Genomic DNA, 27,996 nt, shown 5'->3' with positions numbered 1-27,996 from the left:
ACAGGGGTGCCCTTGCTGCTGGCACTGGGTGCCCATAATGGGTACATGGCCGGTTCAGTTGTGGTGCCTTTCCTTGTGGCCTTAGGGAAAGGTCTGAGTGATGACTCCTAGACTGCTGTCCCTGAGTGAATGACCTCTCGTTGAGTAATAATTAACTTGGCCCCCCGTGAGAAGAATCCACACTGTGGTGGTGAGGGGGGCGGGGCCTGGCTGGGACAGGCCTCATTGCTGGAGAAAGGAGGAGACCTGAAAGGGGGTCCTATAGGCATGTATGTTGTTATCATTCCCTCCTGCCCACCCTGCAGGTCAGTGACCTTGACCTGAGTGATATTCAAAATATTTAACAAACGGTGAGGCACAGACATTGACTAATCAGAATAGACACAAGCCATGCACTGAATGGAGCAGCCCCGGAAGCCGTGGCTGTGCCAAGCGTTGCCCTCTGGCTGCTGGACATGGGGATGGATTCCAGGAGAAGGGCCGGCACAGAGGGGCAGTGGAGGGAAATACAGGGGGGCTCCAGGCAGTGGCTAGGAGCCAACGGTCATGGAAGTGTGTTTCAGACTTTAACAGCTGGTGTGGCAACTAAGCCTCGGTCTGCTCTGGTTTCCAAGCAGCTGCCAGACCAGCCCTAATTGCCCTTGCCCCCTCCCATCGGGAGAACAGTGGACTGTCCTCCTTTGTCCGCTGAAGGAATGGGGGAAGTGAATGATCCCAAACTGCAGAAATTCCTGTAACCTGTCGGTTTCAATTTGGAAATGGGCTGCTTCATTTTCCTTATTGGTTGTAATTGGCAGTTCTCACTGAGGTGAGAGGGAGGCCGGGGCAGGAGCTGAGGGAGGGGTCAGCAGGGGATTTGAAGACAGGGAGAGACACTCCCTACCCCCTAAGATAAAGGCAAGGACAGGAGAGGGTCCTGAACGGACACTGCCCCCTGGATTCAGACCCATGTGAAATAAATCTCACCCCCAGAAATGAAATCATCATCCCACTCTGAAAAATTAAAATTCCAGTTTCCTGAGGTCTGGCTTCTGTGCCACTTATAGTTCCTTCCTCTTGGGCTCCCTCTGACAGGGGCAGGGTGGCTCTGGAGGTGAACCGGTCCCTTCCACATGGACAAACTACAGTGTCAGGCTCCAAGTGTATCACACCTTTTATTACAAAACCCAATAACTTAAGTCAGTTCTGTATAAAGTCAATAGGACTCCTGGCCCAATGAGCAGTCAAAACTTCCAACCCCGTCCCAGGAGGGGATAGGAATCTTGGCCCAGAGGCTCTGGGACCACCAAGCGCTGGCCAGACAGCTGGAGCACTGTGTCCAAACCAAGGAAGGCCAAGATGGGGTGGGGCTGAGTGAGGGCCCCATAGCCCACCTGGCTGGGCCGGGACCAGCTGCTCATGGGAAGCCTCTGGCAGCACTGGGTCGCCCAGGGATCAACCAGGCCGAATCAGTGCTGCCAGCCTCCACCCAGTCTCTGCTTGAGCTGGAGCAGGTCACCTCAGCAAAAGCATGTCTTCAAGGAGGCCAGCGATGTCAACGTCTCCAATGACGGGGTGAAAGAACAGGTCTCCAAGCAGGCTGGGTGGAACGGACTTGAGGGTGGAGGCCGTGAGGAGGACACGAGCCAGGCGGCTTTGGCCTGCTGGGCACCAGGGCTCCAGGACCTCCCACAGGGCCTGGTGCGCTTCCTGCTGCAGGTGCCCGATGTGGGAGGAGGCGTGGAGGCCTGGCACGTCTGCGGGCAGAGAAGGCACAGATGGCTGGTGAATAGCCTACTCTGACACCAATGGGGCAAGACTGGCCCAAGACCGGAGGCCAGCGGCTTGGCCTTTGAGGCCCCATTACTACCTCCTTAATTTATTTATTTATCACTTCATTTATCCATCCTTTATGGAGAGGCAGTATAGAGCAATGGTTAAGACCCAGGCTGCCTGGGTTTGAATCCCACACTGTCACTTATTAACTGTGTGGCCTTGGACAAAGTTACTCAAGCTCTGTGCCTCGGTTTCCTCATTGGTAAAATTGGGGTAAATAATAGTACCTATCTCCTAGGCTTGTTATGAGGTTTAAATGAGCTAGTATATGTAAAAGCCTTAGAACTGGACCTAACATATGGTAAGTGTAATATGAGTATTCGCTATGATTATAATAAATTATAATAATGCATTCTATGAGGGCCTTTGGTGAGGAATTCTCATCTAGATGCTCTCCAGATTACAAAGAACACTTCCTGTATCCGTTGCTCTCCTGGCTGAAGTTTATGGGGACTCCTCCCTCTCCTCCCCCACACCCCTTCATCTTTATTCCTCTTCTCTATGTGGTCTTTCTGAACCCACAGAGTTTCACCTTCAGAACTTCCCCATGCGGTCCTCTCGTGAAGGCGTGACTGAGGCACAGCTGTGTCTGCCCACCCTCCCCTTCCCCACTCCCACCTTCCCTGAGGGTCAGGGCAATTTCTTAGGCAGAGTGGCAAGGACTAGATACCGATATGAATAGACCTGAGTCCCCATTCTTGCTCTGCCCCTACCTGGCTGTGTGGCTTTCACCAAGTCAATTAGCCTCTCTGAGCCTCTTTTGTGAGATGACTATTTGGTGATAATCAGGACCCAAAGTGATCACAGATGTCAAGCCCTTAGAAGGCGCTGTCCCTGGTTGGGCCCTGCCCCCCTCCAGCCATGGCCCATCCAGGAATGTCTGGGAGCTCACCAGGGTTGAAGAGGATGGTCCCTTTCAGGTAGGCATATTCCTTGGGGCCCAGCTCCAGACTCCAGAAGGACTCCAGGCAGCATTGAAGCCACTGCACTGCAGCCAGTGAGGGCTGGGGCCGATCCGGCACCTGGCCATTGCCTGCACCGCTGGTGGGCTCCTCCAGCAGGATCTTCTTGAGTATGCTGGGAACTGGGACCTCAGCCACCTCGAAGGTCACAGTGTCTTGGGCCAACCCAAGCAGGAAGAGGGGGCCCCAGCAGCCCCGCAGCAGCTGTCGCCGATCCTGGGGGTGCAGCTGGCAGAAGGACGGCAGGTTCCTGAGGAAGGCCAGCGTCTTGGCCAGAACATCCAAGGCCTCCCGGCAGGTGCGATGGGGAGTACACAGCCGGACGGGCCGGTGCTGCCTGCACAGGCAGCGGCCACGGGCTGGGGGCACAGAGGGCCAGTCCCTGACGCTGGGGCTCAGAAGTGCATACAGGATGGTTGGGCGGCCTGCAGCACCCTGGCATGGGCAGGTCCCTGGCTGGCTGGAGCTCATGGTTGAGGATCTGTTCCTCCTTCCTCCAGGCTCTCCCGCCCTCTGCTTTGCGCTGTGGGTGCTATTTATATCCCCAAATGGGGGAGGGAGGGGGGAACCGCCCAACAACCTTGACTCCAGAAGTCATGTTCATTGAAAAAAAAAAAGAAACTCACACTGACCCTGGCAGGACCGGTGGGGAAGTGGCGGGGGAGGGAGGCTTGGAAGCTCCACGTGGCCCTGATATCACTTCAGTCAATGAAGCAGCGGGTGCAGGGCACAGGGTCACCTGCCTGCTGGCCCTGCTGCCCCTTATCAGATGATTCAAGTGGATAAACAGGGTCATTAACCCAGGCTGTACCAAGGCACCAAGGCCTCAGGTGCACAATCAGCAGGTGGCCATGGCAGGTGTCCCTATTGGTGCCTGCAGGACTCTCGCTCAGCTAGGAAGCCAGCCCCAGAGCCGGACAAGCCTTGAACACAAGGCCCAGCCTGGAAGCGCCTTATCGCTCACTTGTTTGCCTAACCTTGAGGCCCTACTCCTGTTGTTGGTGAGCAACAGGCTGCAGGGAAGGGAGCCAGGATCCTGGGGGGCTGGGAGGACTTTGCCCACTGTGCAGTCTAGGAGGCTGCCTTCCTCTGACTCCAGTTCTGGGGGGCCCTGCACAAATAAGGTCCTTAAGAACTCTTTCTCCCCAGCCTGGATTCCTGCAGCTCCTGAGGGGCCATATCTGCTGAGAAGCCCTTGCAGAATGACAATGAAATACTGCTGTTTACTGAGCACCTACTATATGCCAGGCACTTTCCACTCTAATATTCAGAGCTTCCTTATGAGGCACGATTCTTACTTTTTGAGACTCAAAGAGGTAAAGTGACTTGCCCAAGTTCACACCACTAAGAAGAGACAGAGCCCACATCAGTCTGACTCCAAAGTCCTTGCTTTTTCCCCTGGACCCACTGGCCCAATTGTGCAGCCAGAGCTGGTGACTACCTGGGTCCCTACCTTGCTGCTGCTTCCTGGTCTGCAGATGTTACCCACTTATGATCTGGGCAGAAATGTTGCTCTGCCACCAGCCATATGGCTCCACTGTCCCAGGCATCTGTCTCAGATGCTGGGGCATGGGCTGTGAGAGCTGGTGGGAAGGTCCTTGGCTGCGTTATGTCTGTAGACCTTGGCAAGCCCAGCCTGGCAAGCCTTCTGCTAACACACTATTGGGCAGCCATCGCCATCCCTGGCCTCTGCTCCTGGCTCTATCACTTTTCAGTTATGTGACTGTGGGCTGAACCCCAAATCTCTGTGGGCCTCAGAAGCTTCATCCGGGACAACGCCTGCTTGCAGGGGTGCTGTGAGGACAAAGTGAGATCCTACGTGTTGAATTCCAAGCAGTTTCTGGCATACAGTAGGAGGACTTTGCTCCCCCTTCCCTCTGACTAAGGAACTAAGGCAAACAGGCCCCAGCAGACAGGCACGCATCTTTCATGCAATTACAATTGCATAATAATCTTCATTCTTACGTTTATAAAGTTCCTTTAATGCCCTGTTATCTTACTGGGTCTTCACAACATCCCGTGGAAAGAGAGTCTACAGTCAGACTGGCTGTGTCCAAATTCTGCTTCATCACTTAACTGAGAGACCTTGGGCAAGTCACTTTATATTTCTGTGCCTCAGTTTTCTCATCTTTAAAAGGGTAGTAAGAAAGCCCACTCATGAATATTGGTTTTACGGGGCATGAAGCTGATACAATTTTGTAAGGTCTTCATTAAGAATAGAAAATCAGGTGTGAAAGTGAACATTTAATAAATGATAAAACAAATCAGTACAAAGTACAAACATCACAAACCCAGGAGAATAACAAAGTACTTTTACTGATCAATCGCCTGACAATATTTGCCTACATATTTTAGCTGCACACTCTTTGCTCGCCTCTTCCCATGTTAATGATATTTATTTTGAAACTGACGCAAACACCGAAAGGTTGCAGGTACAGTACAGGGAACTTTTTTTTTTACCTTGAACGCTTTGGAAGTAAATTGCCAACCTGAGCCCCATCACCCCCAAATACTTTAGTGTGTAATTCCTACAAACAAGGACATTTTCTTACATAACCACAACATAATCATCAACATCAGGAAATTAACATTGAATAAAACCAGGAAATTAACATCTAATCTCATTGAACATCAGGAAATTAATATCTAATCTCTAGTTTTCGCCTTTAAGTTTCACCTAATGCTCCAGTGAAATCATTATAGTAAAAGGGCTCAGTCCAGAATCGCATATTGCATTTCTTCGCCATGTCACTCTAGCCCCTACTGGTCAGGAAAACTATCCTTAGTCTGTCCTTGCCTTTCACAACCTTGACACTTTTAAAGAGTTGTTATTTTGTCTCATGGCTTTCAATTGGAGTTTGTCTGTGGCTTTCTTGTGATTAGACTCAGGTTATGTATCTTTAGTAGGACTGTCCCTGGAAGTGATGTTGTGTTCTTGATACACCCTGATATATCAGGGAGGACACATTTCCATTTGTCCCAGGGTTCACTTGGTCACTTGATTAAGGGGATTTCTGTCAGACTCTTCCGTATACCAGTTACTCTTTCCCCCTTTGTAGTGAATCAGTCTTTCTTTCTTTTTTTAATATATATTTATTTATTTATTTGGCTGCACTGGATCTTAGTTGTGGTACGCGGGATCTTTGTTGCCGCTCATGAGGGATCTTCCTTGCGGCATGCAGGATCTTTAGTTGCAGCATGTGGGATCTGGTTCCCTGACCAGGGATCGAACCTGGGCCCCCTGCATTGGGAACGAGGAGTCTTAGCCACTGGTCCACCAGGAAAGTCCCTGAATCAGTATTTCTTGAGGAGGTACTTTGAAACTATGTAAACATTCCTCCTCATACATTGAATGTACCTGTGTGTGTTTGTATTTAACTATGAATTCATGGTCTCCTATTTTATTCAGTGGCTTGTAGTCTGTTACTATCATTATTTATTTTGATGCTCAGATTGTCACAGACTTGGCCAACGGGAGCCCCTTCAAGCTGGAGTCTATGTCCTTTTGACATGCCCACATTACTCTTTGAACATCCTTTGTTTCCTAGTATATGAAGATATCACTTTTCCAGCCCCTGGAATCAACTAGTACTACACGTAGCTCTGATTTAATCTTTTAGTGGAGAATAGTATTTAAAAACCATGATCTGGGTACCAGAATCATATTTAGAAATGAAGATCTATTAATTGTTATTAGGGTGCCACTGCTTCCCAGCCCTCCCAGAGTTAGGGAATGTACACACACACACACACACACACACATTTATACCTATGTTTATTTATACATACTGAAAAACATGAGTTCATACTATTACCTGTAATTTTTTTTTAATTAATTAATTTATTTATGGTTGTGTTAGGTCTTCGTTTCTGTGCGAGGGCTTTCTCTAGTTGCGGCAAGTGGGGGCCACTCTTCATCACGGTGCGTGGGCCTCTCACTATCGCGGCCTCTCTTGTTGCGGAGCACAGGCTCCAGACGCGTGTGGCTCACGGGCCTAGTTGCTCCGCGGCATGTGGGATCTTCCCAGACCAGGGCTCGAACCCGTGTCCCCTGCATTGGCAGGCAGATTCTCAACCACTGCGCCACCAGGGAAGCCCTATTACCTGTCATTTTAATCCACTATAATGGGATTCATTCTAGTTTTCGCCCTTTCTATATTATACCTCTCTTCTCTGACACTGAGAAATCTGGTTTTCATTATTTTTAACTTATTTACTCATTGGATCAAGCCTCCCTTTGTAACCAATCTGCCGTCTCCGCCACAAACCTCTCTGCTGTAAGATGCCTTCCTCTCCCCACGTGGGCTCTGATACCTCGGGTCAGGTTGCCCCCTCCCACTCATGGACTTCTTCTTCACCCTATTGGGCCTGTCCCTCTACACAGGTCGCTGCTCTTTGAGGACACCCTCCTGCCCCTGCTCAGGCCACCGTGGTGCCCTCCTTTGCTGGTGTGTGCTTTTACCTTGTTCCTTTCTACCCAATAGCTTTAGGATGGACATTTTCAGGAAGAGAAAGGAAGAGAAGGAGGTAGAGCTGTCAATGATTTTTAAAAATAAATTTCTACAGTGAGAATAGAGAGATGATTCTGTCTTTCCTCTTGCAAGGTTAATTTCTTTTAAGTTTTATTCTTGATAGTAAGGAGATGTAAAACATGCCCTTTCACACATAGATGTATTGGGTTGGCCAAAAAGTTCATCTGGGTTTTTCCGTAACACCTTATAGAAAAACCCAAATGAACTTTTTGGCCAACTCAGTATTTGCTACCTGTAGTACTGCTTGTAGGTTTGTAATCAGAATTTTTATGAATTCTACATTGTGTAATGCCTATTGGAAAAGAAAAACATGCATGGAACATTTATAATTGCATATGCTGCCTATTCCTTATAGGAGGGAACTTCCTTTTTGAGTTGGTGTCAATATGAAATGACAACTTAGTGATGAATGATCGAAAGAATTTTGCACAGATTTGCTTCTTGGTCCATACAAATCCTTGTTTCTCCTCCGTCACCCGCATACTTCCAGGTGTCTTGGGAATAATTCATATTGGGAAGAAGGATAGAGTGGGAAAAAACAGTGATCTTGACCAGTTGTAGTTTAAATTTTTTATTTTTTGCAAATTAAAAAGAAAAAAATATACATGTATTTGACCCTAAGAAGACATTGCTGGGACCTAAGAAGACATTGCTGCCTTGGAAGGGCCCATGCAAATGCAAGGTCCTGGAATTTGAGCTTCATTAGTTTCACAGCAAATCTGCTTCTAATAATGCGTTTCTTAGGTGTTGTGAGAACACAAAGTGCCTGGCACAGCAAGTGCTCTGTAAAAGAGGACAGTTGTTATTGTTGTTGCTTTCACCCTTGTTTCGTAGAGGAAGAGGTTGAGGAAGTTGTTGAGGAAGAGGAGACCCAGAGGAGGGAGGAGACCCCTCACTGGGGGTCATGGAAAAGCTGGAAGTTGGGTCCCCGGGTTTTAAGTCTTGCATTTTTTTGCACTGTGAGGAACTGTGTCTTCTGAGCCCTGTGTGTGGCCTGAAGGCCAGGGTCAGCCCTGGAGGCCCTGGAGGGTGAGGAAAGGCCTCAGCTGGGATCTCCACAGCCTGAAGCCTGACTGGGGCCATTCACTCAGAGGGGCAGGAGGCCTCTTGGGGGAAGATGGTCCATCAGCTGCCCTCTGTCTGAAGGGAGAGACACAGGTCAACCCTCAGGAGTCCCCAGTCTCAAGAGGAAGACACAGCTCTAGGAACCCCAGACCTAATTGGGGTGACACAGGCCAGGCCCCAGAGACCCTGGTCTGATAGAGGAGATAGGCCTGGCTCTTGGGGGCCTTCAGTGTGATGGGGAGACACAGGCCAGCCCTGAGGAGGCCCCATTCTGAGGAGGGAGAGACAGCCCTGCTCCCAGTAGCTCTAACAGGGGCGCCAGGGTGCCCGCGTCGGTGGGGGGGCGGGAACCCTACAGTGGAGCCATGGGGCTGAGTAGCTTGAATTTGGAAGGCTTTCTGGAGGAAAAGGTCATGACAACACTCTCTCATCCGTACAGCCCTCTATGGTTTACAAAGTGCTTTCCCAATAATTATCTCAGTTAATCCTCATGTGACAATGGGACGAAGGTGTTACTATTCCAACAGGGACGACAACCATCATCATTCTAAGCAGTGACACTTGCTGAGCACCTACTGCCCAGTGTCAGGCACTGGGCTGGGCATCACCTGTAAATTAAAGGGCGCCCCGCAAGGCAACGTGGGTGAAAGTGTTTTGCAATCCTATGACCACGGTGCACACATTTGCTCTTGTTCTGTGCAGAGGCCTGACTACTTGAGGATGCAGCTGGGAGACCCTGGGCAGCAGAGGGCCTGGGTTAAGGACTGGAACTGGGAGGCAGAGTCAGGGCTAGATGCCTTTTCATAGTCTGAACATGTCATGCAACTTTGTGCCTCCAAGCTGTTCCCTGTGCCTGGGACGTCTTTCCGTTACCCTGTCTGTTTGGTAAGTTCCTGGTCACCCTTCATGGTCTAGCACAGGCTTCACAGTTTTTCCCTCTCCACCTCTTCGGCAGAACAATTTGCTCGCTCCCTGAGTTCCCAGGTCATCGGGTTCACCCCACCCAATAGAGCACTTAGCACATGGTGGTGTAATCATGCACTTACCTGCTGTTGATGGTGTTCAAATGTAGACGGGGTCAGACTAGGGGAGGCTGACTTATCACCTAGAGGCCTTCCTGGGCAATGTTTATTATTTCAGTGAATTTACCAGGGCTCAAGATCAGGCCTAGGTCTCTCAGCGGGGAGTCACATCAAACAAGCACCTGGGTCTGATTTATAAAATCAGAATGCCAATTCAGGGAGGCAGAACTCTGAGATAAGACATGGGTAAGTGTGTGGTCTCTGGAGTCAGGCTGCGTGGGTTTGAATCCTGGCTCTAGCCTTTCAGCTGTGTGGCCTTGGGCACATGACTTCATTTCTCTGGCCCTGTTTTCTCCTCCCCTAAATGGGGATAACAACATAGGAGCATTATGTTAAGTCAAATAATGTTTATAAAGTGATTGGTACGGTACTGGGCACTTAAATTTTACCAATAAATTTTACCAATTTGTAAAATAAATTTTACCAATATTTATTGAAAAGTTATATAATGAGAGTCAACAGTATCAGGCGCAGACCATTTATTCATTCCCCAAATATTTATTGAGGTTCTACACTTGAGACTCTGAGCTGAATGCTTGGACGAATCACACAGTTTCTATCTTTCTTGAAGTTTATATTCCAGGGAAAGGGGATGGATATAGAACCAAAATTTCTTTCTTTCTTTTTAAAAATATTTATTTATTTATTTATTTGGCTGCGCCGGGTCTTAGTTGCGGCATGTGAACTCTTAGTTGTGGCATGCATGTGGGATCTAGTTCCCTAACCAGGGTCGAACCTGGGCCCCCTGCATTGGGAGCACGGAGTCTTAGCCATCGGACCACCAGGGAAGTCCCTAGAACCAAAATTACTTAATTGTATATTTCAATTGTGGTAAGTAATTACACAGGATGAGCACAAGGTACTTTGAAAGCAAAAATCATGGAGATGGAGACTTAATCTGTATATCAAGGTCAGTAAAGACCTCACAGAGGAAGTGGCATTTGGGTTGAGACCTGATGGGTGAAAAGGAGTTGCTGGCAAAGGCCTAGGAACTAGGACAGGGCATTTGAGGAAGTGAAAGCAGCCAGTGAGGAGGGAGCCTGGTGTGTGAAGGGGAGTGTGGGACAAGATGAGACTGGAGAGGTGGGCAGGGCCCTGATGTTGTTGCTCCTCGGAGGCCATGGTGGGGAGCTTGGAATTTATCCTGAATGCAATGGCAATAGGGCTAATTTTAAGCAAGGGAATAACAAGACCTGGCTTATCCTTAAGAGCAATTTCTCTGGCTGCTGGGTGGAGGATGGACTACAAAGTGACAAGAAAGGAGGTAAGGAGACCAGAGAGGAAGCTGTCGGAGTAGATGTCAAGCAAGAGATGATGCTGGTTTAGACTGGAGTAGCAACAGCATCTTGCTTCACACAGCAAGGTGAAGCGACAGAATCAAGATATATTTTGGAGGGAGAGCTATCAGGACTTACTAATGGATTAGATGAGGTCAGATTTTGCCTCATCCAAATGCGTAGATGAGTGGAGCTTTGGGCTTTTGTAAATTGGTGCTTGAAGGGGCCATTTAGCTCAATAGGGAAGACTTTGGGAGGAATTTGTGTGTGTGTGGGAGCATCAGTGTTGGCCATGTTGGTTTTTAAAAATAAAAATAATTCTTGAATATAATAGAATATCTATTAAGAGTTCAAATTTCAGATTGTCTCATAAAGTTATAAATTTTTTATTGTGTTAAAATATACATAACATTACACTTACCACTTTAACCATTTTTAGGTCTATAGTTCAGTGGCATTAAGTACATTTACATTGTTGTGCAACCGCCACCACCATCCAGCACCAGCCGTGTGAGTTTTCAGATATCTGTTAATCGACCCAAGTGGGGCTCTCCAGGAGCTCAGGAGAGATCTGGGCCAGAGGCATCATGCGATCACCTACAATGCCGCGGGCAACTAAGCCTGCGTGCCGCAACTACTGAGCACACATGGCACAACTAGAGAGAAGCCTGCACGCCACAAAGAAGAGTCTGCGCGCCACAACGAAAGATCCTGCATGCCTCAACAAAGATCCCGTGTACTAAGGGATCTTAGCACTTAGACCCAATGCAGCCAAATTAAAAAAAAAAAAAAAAAAGATCACCTACAGAGAAAGTATAGATGGAGGAAAAGAGGAGGGGATAAAGGACAGAGCCCCCAACAGTTATAAATCTGAGTAAGTCATGACACTGAGAAAGAGTGTTAGTGAGGTGGGAAGAAAACCAGGTAAGTGTGGTGACATGGAAGCTCTATGAGTGTGCTAGGGCTGCCATAACAAACTATTATAGACTGAGTGATAAACAACAGAAATTTATTTTCTTACAGTTCTCAGGGCTGGAAGTCCAAGATCAAGGTGTTGGCAGGTTTGCTTTCTCCTGAGGCTTTTCTCTTTGGCTTGCTGATAGCTGCCTCATATGGGCTTTCCTCTGCTTGCTTATGAGTCCCTGGGGTCTCTTCCTCTTCTAGTAAGGACACTAGTTATATTGGATTAGGGCCCCACCCTTACAAACTCCCTTAACCTTCATTACCTCTTTAAATAGCCCTATCTCCAAAAGCAGTCACAGTGGGAGTTAGGGTTTCAACATAGGAATTTGGGGGGAATACAGTTCCGTCCATAACAGAAGCCTAAGGAAAAAGAAAATTATTTCCAGAAGGAAGAAGGGGTCAACTGTGTCAAATGCAGCTAAGTCAAGTAAAGTAATAGTGGTCCACTGGCTTTGGCAATAAGTAGGTCATTGTAACCTTGGTCAGAGTATTAAGAAAAGACTAATTAGAGTAAATAAAGAAGAGATGGAAGGTGAGGAAGTGGAGAAACAAGCAATCTTTTCAAATTTTGCTGTGAAAGAGAACTGAAAATTGGGGTGGTAGGAGGAGAAAGTGGGGTCATAGAATAGTAAAAAAAGAAGTGACGGGCTTCCCCCGTGGCGCAGCGGTTAAGAATCCGCCTGCCAATGCAGGGGACACGGGTTTGAGCCCTGGTCCAGGAAGAGTCCACATGCCGCGGAGCAACTAAGCCCATGCGCCACAACTACTGAGCCTACGCTCTAGAGCCTGCGAGCCACAACTAATGAAGCCCATGCACCTAGAGCCCATGCTCTGCAACAAGAGAAGCCACTGCAATGAGAAGCACACACACCTCAACGAAGAGTAGCCCCCACTCGCCACAACTAGAGAAAGCCCACGCACAGCAATGAAGACCCAACGCAGCCAAAAGTAAATACATAAATAAATTTATTTAAAAAAAAAAGTGACATTAAATTGCGTTTATAAGTTGAAAGGGATGATCCAGAAGAAAGAAGATTGTGATGCAGGAGATTTAGAAAAGGATAATAAGAAGAGTAGAATCCCTGAAAAGACCAAGATGATGAAATTCAATACAAAAGTAAAGTGGTTGGCCTTAGATGGCTGGGACCCGTCCCGCACATTAATTGAAGTGAAGGTTGAATAAAGCACTCATCACATAATTTGCAGGGACCAGTTTAAAATGACAATGTGGAGTCTCTTGTTCAAAAATTATTAAGAATTTAAGAGGACTTCCCTGGCAGTCCAGCAGTTAAGACTCTACGCTTCCACTGCAGGGGGCAGGGGTTGGATCCCTGGCCGGGGAACTAGATCCCGCATGCCTCGGGGCCAAAAAAAAAAAAAAAAATTTCAGGAATTCAGCAGAAGAGAATTAACCCAAGCACAGAGCCCTTATAAGCTCGGGGACCCTTCAAATTTGTATGGAGTATGTGATGATGACGGAGGTGGGCAGTCATTTGGGCAAGTCCCTTCTCCTTTCTGGGCCTCAACTGACTCATTGAAGGGTTAGAAGAGATGACTAAGAACACTTTCCGCTTCACTGTTCTACAAGCTGGGAGGTCATTCCCATAGGAACAAAGTTCGTGCCTTTTTAGCTTCCAATCCCGCCGGAGTGGGGCTCAGGGCTTTCTGGAAGGCTCCATAAAAAGCGTCTGGTGACCATAGCAACTCACACCAAACTCCGGGGCCCTCGTCTCCGCCCACAGCTTCACTGACGAGCTCTTAATTGGTTTAGCAAGTCGACCAATGGCCGGCGAAGCTGGCTGTTTGCCGCGCGGTCAATGGCTGCAGGCCGGAAGAGAGGCGGGAAGAGAGAGCTAGCAGGCGGGCCTGGGCGGCGGGGCGTGTGCGTATTTCCGGCTCCGCTGCGGAAGGCCGAGGACTAGAGCGGTTGGACCGGACGCGAACTTAAGGACCGGAGAGCGCGGGACGCGTGTGCGGAGCTCAGATTTCGGAGCGTAGCTAGCGGCCGGCACGATGGGCGGAGAGCAGGAGGAGGATCGGTTCGACGGCATGTTGCTGGCCATGGCGCAGCAGCACGAGGGCGGCGTGCAGGAGGTAACGGCCCGTGCGGCGTTGGCTCGGCCTGGCCCACCCGGGGGGCCCCAGCCACGCTCTCTCCGTCCTTCTCTGCCTTCAAGGGCCGAGATACACCCCTGGGCCTCGTGAGCTCTGGGATTCCCCCCCACATTCTTACTGCACTCCAGCTTCCGGCCTGGCCTCCTTGCCGCAAGTCTTGCACTCGTATCAGTCATGGGACCCTGGGGCCCCTCAGTAGTTCCTGTCTTAGCAGCTCCGGCGTCCCTGCACCCGCCCCTGGAAAAGACCCGGAGTCTTGGGATCTCTCCCCGCCCCCCCTTATTCTCCCACATACTTCTGGCCCTGTTTCTTTTCTGCTGGCCGCTCCCGAAGAGCATCCTTTAGGATGATCTATTCTAGACATTGAGATTTGCATGTACCAAGACTTGGAACGAGCGGAAGAATGTGTGCGGTGTGTGTGGGTGGGGTGGGGTGGTGATATTAACACGTGGTCTTTTTAGGGCTTGAATGGGGGAATAGGAGACCTGTGTTCACAATTGTTCTACACCACCTACCAGCTTGAGACCGTTCCACGTCTCCAGGCCTCAGTTTCTTTCTTTGAGACAGAGCTACGAATCCTTATTTCCTGTATTTGTAGGAGAGTAGTGTCTTGAAGTGAAGGACAGTGAGGAATTCTCAGTAATCAGGCTTGAACATTCAACAAGTATCTGTTGAGTGATTGATGTGTGCAAGAACATAATTCATGCGTAGTGACCAGACCCAATAACACGTAGTGTATGAAGGGTAAAGACCAACTAGTTGAGATTCTGGAGTTGGTTTCTTGAACCATGGAAAGTTCAAAAGGTAGAAAAGCCTATCAAGATCAGTCTTTCTATAAAGAAACTGAAGGAACTTGCCCAAGATCATCCAAAAGGGTCCTGACCTAGAGGGGACCAGAATCCTTAGTCCAGTGTGTGCTTTCCACAGACCATTTCTGATTCTGTGTCTCTCTGGGGACATATTTTCATGGAGCTTTCCATTCCCATTCTCTCATTTAGGTGCCTGTGGTGACCAAGGACTCCTAAGCCCTTTGAGGTGGGAAGAGTGCTATTAATTTGGCGATGTGAAAGGCTCCCATCCCCCACCCCCCTAAATTGTTGACACAGTTGGATTTGGGAGTGAGTTCGTTTTTGAGTGAATTGAAAAAGTGTCTAGAAGCAGGAATTGAAACGATTGAGATAAGTTCTAGCGTCAGATTTAGAACCACTCACTTGGGCAAATAAAAGGGCTTAGTTATATGTGCTAATCTTAGGTCACTACTAGGTCTTTTCATTCAGCAAAAATTTTATTGAGCATGTACTCTGAGTCAGATCTGGTGCTAGGCATTGGGGATGTAGACAAAGTCATGGTTCACAGTGCCTGCTTGTGATGAGTTCACTCTCCCGCAGAGGGTCTCTTGCTCTGGGCGAGACACTGCTAAGGACCTCACCTCCATTACCTCCTTTGGTCCTCACAGAGGATCCTCACCTATATCCCTAGGAATAGGTCCTGCTGCTGTTTCTGTTTTATGGAGTTAAGAAACTTTCCCAAGGCCACAGAGCTAATGTATATCAGTCTGATACCCAGACCGATGCTCTTAAACGACTTGGCTACACTGATACCCCAGCCAGAGTTAGTTGGTCTTAACCTTCTTTGAAGTGGCTTCATTTGTTCCCCTCCTTCTAGGTCTGCCCTAGTAACTCAGCCAGTGCCACTCTGGATGGGCTTTTTATTCTGTGGAGAGGAAAGCTGGATCCCAGGTGTTTCAAGCCCTGGATGCAGAGGAGTGTCCGATATCCTCAGGCTGCTTCTAGCACCACAAAAAATGTGAAACACATATACACATGCACACAAGAAATGAGAAATCTGCCTTTCAGGTGATCTAGGTAAGGTTAGGCTAGGCTTCCTGGCAGAAGTGACTAAGTCAGGGCCTGTTTTCTCAGTTGGGAGGCTCGGGGTGAAACAGTCCAGTCCCAAGTTCCCTCCTAGACTAAGGAAGTTAGCTTCTGTGTAGGTGAGGGGCTCCCAATATGGCATCTCTACAGCTTTGGTCTTTGTCTTCTTTCAGCTCGTGAACACTTTCTTCAGCTTCCTTCGACGCAAAACGGACTTTTTCGTTGGAGGAGAAGAGGGGATGGCAGAGAAGGTGAGTGTTGGGGACCACTGTCCCTTGGGCAGCTCTGTTTCTCCAGAAGAAGAGCTTACTTGGCCTTCCTTTGGCATAATAATAACCTATAGCAGAAGTAAAATGCCAAGGGCAAAGAGTCGGGGAAGGGAAGCAAGCTGTCATTTATTGAAGCCCCTCTCCTTGCCAAGTGCTTTATCTACCCTATCCCCATGGTCCTCTAGAAGTTTGAGAAGGGCAGATGTTACTATCCCCATTTACAAGTGAGGAAATTGGTCTGAGTTTTGGGAGAGCTAGGGTTGTCCAAATTTTTGAGCTGAGTTATGGGAGACCCAGGATTGGAGCCAGAGTCTTTTGTAAAAGTGCCTTCTGCCCCTGACACCATGCTTTTTGATTCCTTTTCCATTGAGGTTTTTTCTAATTACCTAGCTGGGAGATGAGAGTAGGCAAATGTTAGAAATTGAGCTTAGAAGACAGATATAGGAAAACTCAAAGCCGGCTATCCCAGTCTTCCCAGATGCTGTGAGCAAAAGTTCAAGGATTTGAGAATTGCAGGGTTTAAAAAATTTTTTTTTTAAATTGAAAGAGTTGATTTACAATCTTGTGTTAGTTTCAGGTGTACAGAAAAGTGAGTCAGAGATAGATATATATATATACACATACACACAAACATACAGATATATATATATATATATATATATATATATATATACTTTTTCAGATTCTTTTCCATTATAGGTTATTATAAGATATTGAGTATAGTTCCCTGTGCTATACAGTAGGTCCGTGTTTTTTATCTGTTTTATATACAGCAGTGTGTATCTGTTAATCCCAAACTCCTGGATTATCCCTCTTCCCCTTTTCCCTTTGGTAACCATAAGTTTATTTTCTGTGTCTGTGAGTCTATTTCTGTTTTGTAAATAAATTCATTTGTATCATTTTTTAAGATTCCACATATAAGTGATATCATATGATATTTATCTTTCTCTGACTAACTTCACTTAGTGTGATAATCTCTAGGTCCATCCATGGTGTTGCAAATGGCACTATTTCATTCTTTTTTTATGGCTGAGTAATATTCCTGTGTGTGTGTGTGTTTGTGTGTGTGTGTGTGTGTGTGTGTGTGTGTGTGTGTGTGTGTGTGTACACCACATATTCTTTATCCATTCATCTGTTGATGGACATCTAGGTTGCATCCATGTCTTGGCTATTGTAAACAGTTCTGCAATGAACATTGGGATGCATGTATCCTTGAAGACCATGTTTTTCTCCGGATATATGCCCAGGAGTGGGATTGTAGGATCATATGGTAGCTCTATTTTTAGTTTTTTAAGGAACCTCCAAACTGTTCTCCATAGTGGCTGCACCAATTTACATTCCCACCAACAGTGTAGGAGGGTTCCCTTTTCTCCACACCCTCTCCAGCATTTATTATTTGTAGACTTTTTGATGATGGCCATCCTGACTGGTGTGAGGTGATTCCTGAGAATTGTGTTTTGTGGTAAGGGTTCTGATACCTTGAACATCTTCTAATTCCTTAGGGTGTGATTATGTTTTTGAAGATTGGTAAATCATGTCACCTCACTGAACCGTGATTTTTATAACCTTGATATTTGTTTTCACTTAAATTTAAGAGACATAATAACAAGAAGGAGATATTTTGCAAACTGCTTTCTGTGGCTTCAGGGTTCTAACAAGCTGAAATGCTTGATAATGTGTCTTGATGGTCTGAGGCTACTCTGTTACAGACACTTTGGCCTGGAGTAGGAGTCCTGGGTTCTTGGTCTAGCTGTGTGGCCTGGTTGATTTCCCACCAATTCTCTGGTCCTTTTAATCTTCACATCTGTAAAATGGAAGAAGGTGGACTCACTGACCTGTAGGACCCTTTGTGGCTCAAATACTCTTTCTGTATTAGTACTAGCACCTCCCATTTTTCTGTGGGCCAGATGACCTTGTAATATCTGCATTCATTCATTTGTAAACTAATGTTTATTGAGCACTTAACACTTTGCCTGTGTTAGCTACTATGACAAACCTTTCGGGATTATAGAGGTGAATACAGACAATGGTCTTTGTTTTCATGGATCTCACAGTGTGGCCCCCTTACAAACCGCCCCCCCCCCAAAAAAAAAAAAGACAATGAAGAAGTGACGGGTGTTAGGGCGGAAGTCCTGGGAGCATAAAATGGGGACTAACCTAGGTTGGGGGCTCAAGGAAGACTTGATGAGGAAGAGGTGCCTTAGGTGTGAAGGATGAGTAAGATAGCAGGCAGAAGGGAGAGAGATGAATAATATTGAGAAGTGGTGTCTCAGAGGTGTCACGGGCATGATGGTGTCACTGCTGTGATTGGATGTCTGCCGGTCCCTCTTAGACCTTGCTATGCTCCTTGGCTCTTTGCTCCCTTAGAGTCAGCTCTTTCCCAGGAGGTTGGTCCGACTCTCAGGCAGGCAGAAACCTGTCTAGCCTTCCTGCCTAGTCTCCATTTGTAACACCAGTAACTTCTTTGTATTGGGGACCTACTGTGCACCGGGCCACCAGATGCATCGTTTCCAAGTGCGTTGGTTAAGAACGTGTTCTCTGGAGCTAGGCAGATGTGAGTGAATCCTGGTCTCCCCCTCTTCCTGCTTGACAGCTGTGTGGTGGTGGGTGAATCACTTTCTGAGCCTCATTTTTCTTCCCTGGAAAAGGGGATAATCTTTCCCTCACAGGGCTGTTTTAAGGATAAAAAGAGGTCATATAGTGTGGCTGGCACATGAGGATACAAGTTCACAGACCCTTTTTTGGACCTCTTGGGGCCAGATGTGTTTTGGGATTTAGAATTCATTGGATTTTAGGAGGGAATACAGTGCATATACTGTACATTACGTACAGTACCCCAGTCCAGGGGTCAGGAGCAGCATCATGTAATGAAACATTAATATTTCTACAGAGAAATGTGTATCAATATTTATACCAAGTGGGAGATATGACTCCCACTGTAAATGACTGTAAATACCTTCATGCTACAAACTTAGAGAAATACAAAAATACTTTTCGTTTTTGTAGCTTTGGGGCTAGGCATTATGGATTCAGATAAAGCCATAATCTAATCAGTATGTTATTGACATAGGAAGAGATGAGTGGACTAGTGAAGCAGAATAGAGAATCCAGAAAAAGTCTAGCACGTATGAGGATTTAAGATGTGTCCAATAAGGTAGGTAATTCAGTTCAATAGGCAAAGGACGATTTAATGATTCATGCTGCTATAACTGGCTACTGGTAAAAGAACAAAACGTGTACCATACTGTACCATCTGTTTTACTCATATCTAAAAATAAATTGCAGATCAAGAAGAGCTTAGTAAGGAAAGCTGGGAAACTATGTATAACCTTGTGTGGAGGAGACCTTGCAAGGATAGAAACCTGGAAGCTATAGAATAAAAGGTAGCTGTTTGCTTCTTCACAATAGAACACATGTGTGGCAAAAGAGACGTAATGACGGGGCTTTCCTGGTGGCGCAGTGGTTGAGAGTCTGCCTGCTAATGCAGGGGACACGGGTTCGAGCCCTGGTCTGGGAAGATCCCACGTGCCGCAGAGCGGGCTGGGCCCGTGTGCCACAATTGCTGAGCCTGCGCGTCTGGAGCCTGTGCTCCGCAACGGGAGAGGCCGCGGTGGTGAGAGGCCCGCGCACCGCGATGAAGAGTGGCCCCCGCTTGCCACAACTAGAGAAAGCCCTCGCACGGAAACGAAGACCCAACACAGCCATAAATAAATTAATTAATTAATTAAAAAAAAAAAAAAAAAGAAAAGAAAAGTGTCTGGCACATAATATTCGCTATTTAAAAAAAAAAAAAAAAGAGGGCTTCCCTGGTGGCGCAGTGGTCGTGAGTCTGCCTGCCAATGCAGGGGACACGGGTTCGAGCCCTGGTCTGGGAAGATCCCACATGCCGCGGAGCAACTAGGCCCGTGAGCCACAACTACTGAGCCTGCGCGTCTGGAGCCTGTGCTCCGCAGCAAGAGAGGCCACGATAGTGAGAGGCCTGCGCACCGCAATGAAGAGTGGCCCCCGCTTGCCACAACTAGAGAGAGCCCTCGCACAGAAAGAAGACCCAACACAGCCAAAAATAAATAAATAAATAAATAAATAAAAATAAAGGAATTCCTTAAAAAAAAAAAACTTTGTATTATAAAAGATGCTCAACTAATCATTAGAGAAAGTCAAATCAAAATCACAATGAGATGTCGTCACCTCACACCCATTAGGATGGCTTCTATCAAGAACCCCAGAAAACACCAAGTGTTGGCAAGGATGTGGAGAAATTGGAACTCTGGTGCACTGTTGGTGGGAATGTAAAATGGTGTAGCTGCTGTGGAAAACTGTATGGTGGTTCCTCAAAAAATTAAAAATAGAACTATCATATGATCCAGCAATCCCACTTCTAGGTGAATACCCCCCAAAATTGAGAGCAGGGTCTTGAAGAGAGATTTGTACACCCATAGCAACACTGATCATGATAGCCAAGAAGTGGAAGCAACCCAAGCGTTCATTGATGGATGAATAAACAAAATGTCATATATACACATAATATAACATTATTCAGCCTTTTAAAGGAAGACAGATAAGAGCACATATTGAATGATTCCATTTATATGAAGTTCTAGAACAGGAGTGTGTCTTCTCCCTCAGATGTGTCCCCCCACCCTATGGTCAGGTTCAGGACCTCATGCCTTTGGGTTTAGCTTAAATTTCCCTCTGGGGTCTCCCGGCCAGGCTGTGGGAACCACCCTTTGCTCCCCTGTCGCCCAGCCTAGGTCAGGGAGCGCTGTGTTCAGGTATGCCCACTGAGCAGTCGGGGGCTGTCTTTTAGAACTGGCCCAGCCCTCCTCACTGCTTCCCCACTCTGCTGGTCTGTGGTTCCCAAAGATGTGTCCAGTGACAGAAGCTTGGCTCTGACAGCCTGCCAGTTGGTACTCCTGCCTAGGCTACACACTCCCAGGGGTCTCTACCTGGGGCTGGGCCCGGGTAAAGCTGGTGGGAGGAGACTGGGAGGAGGGGGTCAGAGGCTGCTGTGATTGGCCTTGACTGTGCCTGGTGGTTCAGCTCTGCCCTCATCTAACCTCCAGGAGCTAGGAAAGAACAGGACGAATGGGACGTAACATGATTCACTGGAGCGGGAAGAGGGGATGGCCCCGCTCCCGCCTCCCCTTGGCCACTCATTGGCAAATGGCTTGAGTTCAAGGTCCTGATTAGGGACTTGGGACCAAGGCCCTGTGGTGGAACAGCCTCTGCTGGCGTAATTGTGCCATGACTGATCCCTTCTGTTGACAGCAGAATGGCCTTCAGGTGGCTCATTTCTTTCTTATACACACCTCACTTTGTTAACCCATTTGGTTTGGGGGTTCTTTTGGTACCCTTTAAACTTGAAGAGTGTGGAGCTACTGCAGTGTGGCGTGAGGTTGGAGGTGTGAGGGTAAGAGGAGGAACTGGCCTCAAATGAATGAGAGGCCACAGGGCATTTGGCAGAACCCTAGATCTGGGAGCCCATGGCTGACTCCAGTGACCCTGAGCCCCACGTGATTCCCCTCAGCTCTTGCAGATCCCTTTCTCCCTCCATCTATGGCTCAGAGATTCTTGAAAGATGGTTTGTTGACCGCTGATCATGTGGTGGGTGCCCTGTGAGGCCTCCTCCAGGTGTGTGGGTTGACACAGAGTTGGGTAAATTCCTGAGCCTGCCAAAGGTGAAGAGGTGAAATTCAAGAGACACTTGAGCTGGTCCTGGAGGATGAGTAGGAGCTTGCCAGGCAACCTGGGAGTAGGGGCAAGGACACTCTAGGCAAAGAATAGCTATGTAAGACTGCTTTTAGAAATAATAAGATAGAAGCACAGAGAGATGACCTCAGGGTCACACAGGTAGGAGTAGACCAGGAACTCAAATGTAGGTGTGACTCTCACGTATGCACGAGAATTGGCCAGGAGGGCTTGTTAAAAATACAGATTGCTGGGCCATATCCCCAGAATTTTGATGCAGTAGGTCTAGAGTGGGGCCTGGGATTTAGCATTTCTAACAAATTCTGGGTGACGCTGTTGCCGTGGGTCAGGGGAGCACACTCTGAGAGCTGCTGGTGTAAAACATGAGGTAGAACCATTTCTCCCATTGTATTTTCATAGCAGAGAAGGTGCTTCTCCCCACCCTCCACCAGCTGACACTGAGTTAGCCTCAGCCAGGTGACACATGTCATGAGAGCTGATGAAACTGAGGCTTAGAAAGTGTCAAAGTTGTTTACTTGTTCAAGGCCACAGAACCAGACAGGTGGCAACAGTATTGGGGTTGCTCTTGGGCAGCAGGAGGACCAGCTAGCAGGATGTGTGTTGGAAGCATCCTGGGAAGGTTTCATGGGAGAGGCAGGATTTGAAATGGTTACCTTGCAGGCTGAGGAGAGGAGGAGACTACCTTTTCCCTCAAGAAAGGTCTCTCTGGCCTGAGAGCTGGGGAAGAGCTTCTCAGAGGGGCTGAGGCTGGAGTTCTGCTTCTAACAGCTTCACTCCATAATGAAGGACTTTTCAGAGCACTTATCATTTGGTCTGCACAACATCCCTGTGAGGTAGGGACTCATCCTTGCTGATAAGGAATCTGAAGCTCTTAACAGGTTAAGTAATTTGCCAAAAATACAATAGCTAGTGCGTGACAAAGCCTGGATTAGAATGCAGGTTGTCCAACTTCAGTGTTGGGTGTTAGTCCCTGGACTGCCTTGTTTTTTTTTTTTGTTTTTTTTTTAAAGTGGTCGCTGTTTACTGAAGCAGATTCTTTGCAGGTATTCTTTTTTTTTTTTTTATAAATTTATTTATTTATTCATTTATTTATTTTTGGCTGTGTTGGGTCTTCGTTTCTGTGCGAGGGCTTTCTCTAGTTGTGGCAAGCGGGGCCCACTCTTCATCGCGGTGTGCGGGCCTCTCACTATCGCGGCCTCTCTTGTGGCAGAGCACAGGCTCCAGATGCGCAGGCTCAGTAATTGTGGCTCACGGGCCTAGTTGCTCCGTGGCATGTGGGATCTTCCCAGACCAGGGCTCGAACCCGTGTCCCCTGCATTGGCAGGCGGATTCTCAACCACTGCGCCACCAGGGAAGCCCTGCAGGTATTCTTATTACAACTCAATGATATAGGTGTGTATTAAATGCCATTTTGTAGATGTGGAAACTGAGGTTCTGAGTGCAATGCCTTGCCCAGGCACTCAGCACATAGAGATAGGACTAGCCTCACGTCTTGGGACATGTCCCGTCCCCTGATGCCTCATTGCCTTCTCTTTCTTCCTCAGCTTATCACACAGACCTTCAACCACCACAACCAGCTGGCACAGAAGGCCAGGCGGGAGAAGAGAGCTCGGCAGGAGACTGAGCGTCGGGAGAAAGCGGAGCGGGCAGCCAGGCTGGCCAAAGAGGCCAAGTCAGAGACCTCTGGGCCCCAGATCAAGGAACTGACTGATGAGGAGGCCGAGAGGCTGCAGCTGGAAATTGACCAAGTAGGAGTGGGCTTCTCTCCCCTGCCCCGCTGATCCCCATTGGCACTAGAAGTGGGTACCCTCTTGCCAAATGTTTTGCCCTTTGCCACAGAAAAAGGATGCAGAGAATCATGAAGCCCAGGTCAAGAATGGCAGTCTCGTCTCACCAGGGAAGCAGGTGAGATGGACTGGGGCTGCTCAGGACTAGCAGGGGGCTTGGAACTTCCGGGGACTCTTCATCCTTTCCCTTTCTCTGGAAAGCCTTCCCCTTCCCCACCCCGCCCCTCCTTAGCTTTGGGAATCCTCCCCATACTTCAAGATTCCACATTGGACCAAAGTGGGTTAAAAAAAAAAAAAACAAAACCCACTGGCTTTAAGCCTTGGCAGGAAAGCCCAAGAGCCAGGGAGGGCAGTGCCTGTACAGGCACCATTTGGGTGGGCTGGGGTCCGTGGGCCCAGCCTGGCCCTTCATGGTGGATTGCTCTGAAACACCTGAGGCATGTTCCCCTCAGGGCTCCTCCCATTGACCTGAGTCCAGCTTCCCAAATAATCCTTGGGGCACTCATTTGGCTTTGCAGAGGTTCTGGTCTGAGACTAGGGTCTCAACCTTACAGACACAGAAAAAGGAAGTTGATCATTTGTCAGCCTGGTTTTATTTTAGAACAGCTCTACTGATGGCCACCTCATGACCTGTTCTGTGCTGGGCTTTCTTCCTAAGTCCTTTGGCTTGAACTGCCAGCTGGGTGGGTCCCATGGGTCCATCTCTGACTGTCACCGTCCCCCAGCTGTCACATGGTCTAGCAATCTGAGCTCCTCTCAGGCAGAGATCAGAACAGGTTTTACCTCTGGCTCCTAGTGGGCCGTGGACTGGGCAGGGACCAGGTCTGTACTGTTCTGTGGCTGTATGCCCTGGGCCTGGCCCAGTGGGGTTCAGTCTGGGTCTGTCCGGTAAGTAGCCGAGCACCCCAACTGTGAGCAGGAGGCTGAGGAGGACGAGGACGAGGACGAGAAGGACAAAGGGAAGCTGAAGCCCAATTTCGGCAATGGGGCGGACCTGCCCAATTACCGCTGGACCCAGACCCTGTCGGAGCTGGACGTGAGTGCAGGGGCTGGGGCGGAGGTGAGGGAGCCAGCCTGGGGCCTCTCCTGACTGCTCCTGCCCCATGCAGCTGGCAGTGCCCTTCCACGTGAACTTCCGGCTGAAGGGGAAGGACGTGGTGGTGGACATCCAGCGGAGGCGCCTCCGGGTGGGGCTCAAGGGGCAGCCGGCGATCGTGGACGGGGACCTTTACAACGAGGTGAAGGTGGAGGAGAGCTCGTGGCTCATCGAGGACGGCAAGGTGGTGACGGTGCATCTGGAGAAGGTGCGAGAAGCCCCGCCTCCTGGCCTGTGTTGTGACTTAGGGAGAGGGGGCTGCTCATGAACTCGGAGACCGTGCTGGGGGCCTGATGGACATACCTTTTTTAATCCCCACAACAAAATTTTTAAAGTAGGTCTGTCTAGTTTTAGACTCAGGAAAAGGGTAGCTCAGAGATTTGCCCAGGCTTTTGCCTCTAGGAGGAGGTGGAGTTGGGATCGGAACTGTCCTTAGTACCAAAGCCTTTTCCTTTCCATTAGGTTTGTACATGCATTCAATTCAACAAATACTTGAACACCTACTACGTGCCAGAGACTGTTCTAAGCGCTGGAGAGAGAACAGTGAACAACACGTAGAAAACTGTGCCCTGAGGAAGCCTACGTTCCCTCCCTTACACCCTCAGAGAGCTGGGATTACAGACACCAGTAAATGAATGTGGTCTCTGTAAAGTGCTAGGGGTCCAAGGAAAGCGTCCCATGGCACATACCACCTGACCCAGCCTACCTGACTGGCCTTGGCTGCCTCTGTGCCCTTGCACTTGCATTTCCTCCCACCTGGAATGTCCTTCCCTGCTTTTCAATGTGGTTTACTGCATGTCCTTAAAGGCCTAGCCCATCCATGTATTGCTCTGACCTCTCCCTCCACGCTGGATGAATATCTCCCTCTGTACTTTTTTTTTTGTATACATTTATTTTATTTATTTATTTTTTGGCTGCGCTGGGTCTTTGTTGCTGCACATGGGCTTTCTCTAGTTGCGGCCAGTGGGGGTTACTCTTCGTTGCAGTGCGCGGGCTTCTCATTGTGGTGGCTTCTCTTGTTGCGGAGCATGGGCTCTAGGCGCCCGGGCTTCAGTAGTTGCGGTGCATGGGCTTAGTTGCTCCGCGGCATGTGGGATCTTCCCGGACCAGGGATCGAACCCGTGTCCTCTGCATTGGCAGGTGGATTCTTAACCACTGTGCCACCAGGGAAGTCCTCCCTCTGTACTTTATTCTTTCCGTTATCATGCTGATTTGTGACTGTCTCCGTGTCTGTCTCCCCCAGCCACTGTGGAGGGCAGAGGTCTTGTTCATTTGCACCCTAGGTCCCAGTACAGGCCTTCGCAGGTCCCCAGTGCAGGATGTGGATGGGAGAGAGTTTGGTTCTGGAAGGGTTGGGTGGTGGTTCCCAGGGCACAGAGCAGGCCACCACCCATCCCCCGGTGGTCCTCCTCTTCCTCTCAGATCAACAAGATGGAGTGGTGGAGCCGTTTGGTGTCCAGTGACCCCGAGATCAATACCAAGAAGATCAACCCTGAGAACTCCAAGGTGAGCCCTGGCTGGTTGGAGGAGCTTCGGTTGGGAGGTGAGGGGCCTAGGTGTCCCCAGAGCTTCACCCATCCCTGTCACTGCCTGCCCCCCAGCTGTCAGACCTGGACAGTGAGACCCGCAGCATGGTGGAGAAGATGATGTACGACCAGAGACAGAAGTCCATGGGGCTGCCCACCTCAGATGAGCAGAAGAAACAGGAGATTCTGAAGAAGTGAGCAACTGAGAGATGGGGGTTTGGGGAAGGTGTCTGGGGCTTGGACCTGGGTGACAGCAACGAGCGTGTACTGAGCAGAACACAGGAGCTGCCCTGCCCCTTCCAGGATGAGCCAGCCAAGTTTGTGGCTTTATAGCCTTGGCTTGCCTCCCCTAATCACTTGCTGAGGTCATCTTGAGGGCAAGGCCACCTCAGGGTAGGAAGGGGTAACAGGCGGTCATTGTCACTGACAGAAAAACAGCGCCAGTGTTGGCACCTCAGCTTCCAGCCTCAGGTCCTCAAATGGGCCTTAAAGAGAGTCCCTGGGGCCCCACTCCTGCCTGGCCTGGCTCCAAGTTGCTCAGAGTTCTAAAGAGATTAGACTTCATGTGGGGAGCTAAGAGAAAGGGACTAATCTGGGGGAGAGGGATGGCCTGTTTCACCTTCTTCCTACTTTCCCTCCCCAGGTTCATGGATCAGCATCCAGAGATGGATTTTTCCAAGGCCAAATTCAACTAGCCCCTGTGTTGGCCCCCCTGAACCCTTGGGGCTGAGCTCCCAGCTACCCACCTTCCTTTCCCACCCTTCCCTGGGACTTGTGGGCCTCAGGGCTGGGGCAGGCATGGGGCTGGCCCACACACAGGTCTAAGGGCATCATGGGAGAAGGGCTGGGGCCTTGGGGGTGTCTTGTCCTCCCATTTGGCCTGCTGTTACACATTAAAACTATTTACCCAATTCCACCTGTGTCCTCCCTTCCCTCTGGCCTTTCCCTGGGGGACAGGCCTCTTATGGCTGCTGCTGGGATCTGGGGGCTTGTCTTCCAGCCCAGGTTCTGCCATGTGATCTAGGGCAAGTCCTTGCCCCTCCCTGGGGCTCAGTTTCTCATTAACTTAAATGGAGGATTCAAACAAGGCTTTTAGTCTGTGTATGATTCTGACCAAAAGTGGCTAAAGGGACCAGAACATATGTCAGATTCTCAAAGGGGCCCATGACTCAGCAAAGTTTAAGACCAGCCCGGCTTGATTCCATTTTCATCTCTAAGACAATTTCCCACAGCACTGGGTCTGTCCTCTAGCCCTGGAGCAAGTGTTTCTAAAACTACACTCTTATTCCCAGGGGCAGAGAGCAGCAAAGGCTGGGGAACCGCCCAGGCCTCAGATTGGCTCTGTGTGTGGTGGGGATCTGGCCGGGAAGGCAGGGTGAAGCCCAGTGGAGCCTATTGTGTGTCTCTGACCTGGACCTCTGCAGGTTTTAGGGCTTCACAGAGTGAGCCACTGAGGGAGTGCCAGGGCTGGAGAGGTGTTCCCTTCTGCCTAAATCCAGCCACCAGAGCTGACCCTTTGGTGGGAGAGTACAGGTCACAGTGCAGGGTGCCACAGAGGTCATGGTTACAGCAAGAATGTCTAGGTGGCTTGGCCAGGGTGCTATGCTCTGTGGGCCGTGGGTGACCCCTGAATTTCTGGAACACAGCATGTCTGTCCTTTTGGCATTTCAGAATAGCTTGTTAAGACTTAAAGAAGGTATGCAGTGTTTGGCTTTGTCTGTTTACCAAATTTATAAACCCTCTTTTCTGGGAATGCCAGTAGCAGTTCCCAAGGCGAAGCTTGGAAAATGGTGCTCTTGGGCCAAGGCTAAGATGGAAGGACTGTGGCATCACTCTCCTACTCTGTCCAGCAATATCCTTGGGCTTCAGTGCCCTGTGGTCATTTTTTCTTTTCTTTGTTTATTGGCTGCATTGGGTCTTCGTT

At 48.9% G+C, this 27,996-nt stretch overlaps 2 protein-coding genes across 2 annotated transcripts; one reads left to right on the top strand and one right to left on the bottom strand.

Moving 5' to 3' along the window:
• Positions 1 to 1,141: 1,141 nt before the first annotated feature.
• On the bottom strand, positions 1,142 to 13,495 carry NR0B2 (nuclear receptor subfamily 0 group B member 2). Its single transcript, XM_082441202.1, has 2 exons — positions 2,708 to 13,495; positions 1,142 to 1,736 (listed from the first exon to the last, which is right to left on the bottom strand). The coding sequence occupies exons 1-2, from the start codon at positions 3,246 to 3,248 to the stop codon at positions 1,495 to 1,497; spliced, it is 783 nt and encodes a 260-aa protein (XP_082297328.1). The 5' UTR covers positions 3,249 to 13,495; the 3' UTR covers positions 1,142 to 1,494.
• Positions 13,496 to 13,559: 64 nt separating this feature from the next.
• Positions 13,560 to 26,983, top strand: NUDC (nuclear distribution C, dynein complex regulator). The gene is made up of 9 exons (XM_082441028.1): positions 13,560 to 13,790; positions 15,859 to 15,936; positions 23,208 to 23,411; positions 23,503 to 23,568; positions 24,370 to 24,486; positions 24,560 to 24,754; positions 25,969 to 26,052; positions 26,148 to 26,266; positions 26,716 to 26,983. Exons 1-9 carry the CDS (start codon positions 13,710 to 13,712, stop codon positions 26,765 to 26,767), a joined length of 996 nt encoding a protein of 331 aa, XP_082297154.1. The 5' UTR covers positions 13,560 to 13,709; the 3' UTR covers positions 26,768 to 26,983.
• The last annotated feature ends 1,013 nt before the right edge of the window (positions 26,984 to 27,996 follow it).

Source organism: Balaenoptera physalus (genome assembly GCF_965194825.1).
Source record: "Balaenoptera physalus genome assembly, chromosome: 1".
Taxonomy (NCBI): domain Eukaryota; kingdom Metazoa; phylum Chordata; class Mammalia; order Artiodactyla; family Balaenopteridae; genus Balaenoptera; species Balaenoptera physalus.
The sequence above is the reverse complement of the archived record's forward strand: the minus strand, read 5'-3'. Positions and strand labels throughout refer to the sequence as shown.

Excerpts from the sequence above, each read along its gene's own strand:
- NR0B2 (XM_082441202.1), bottom strand. The coding sequence starts at position 3,248 with ATGAGCTCCAGCCAGCCAGGGACCTGCCCATGCCAGGGTGCTGCAGGC. Across the intron at positions 1,737-2,707 it reads GACCATCCTCTTCAACCCTG|ACGTGCCAGGCCTCCACGCC; the intron begins GTGAGCTCCCAG and ends CTCTGCCCGCAG.
- NUDC (XM_082441028.1), top strand. The coding sequence starts at position 13,710 with ATGGGCGGAGAGCAGGAGGAGGATCGGTTCGACGGCATGTTGCTGGCC. Across the intron at positions 15,937-23,207 it reads AAGAGGGGATGGCAGAGAAG|CTTATCACACAGACCTTCAA; the intron begins GTGAGTGTTGGG and ends TTTCTTCCTCAG. Across the intron at positions 26,267-26,715 it reads AAACAGGAGATTCTGAAGAA|GTTCATGGATCAGCATCCAG; the intron begins GTGAGCAACTGA and ends TTCCCTCCCCAG.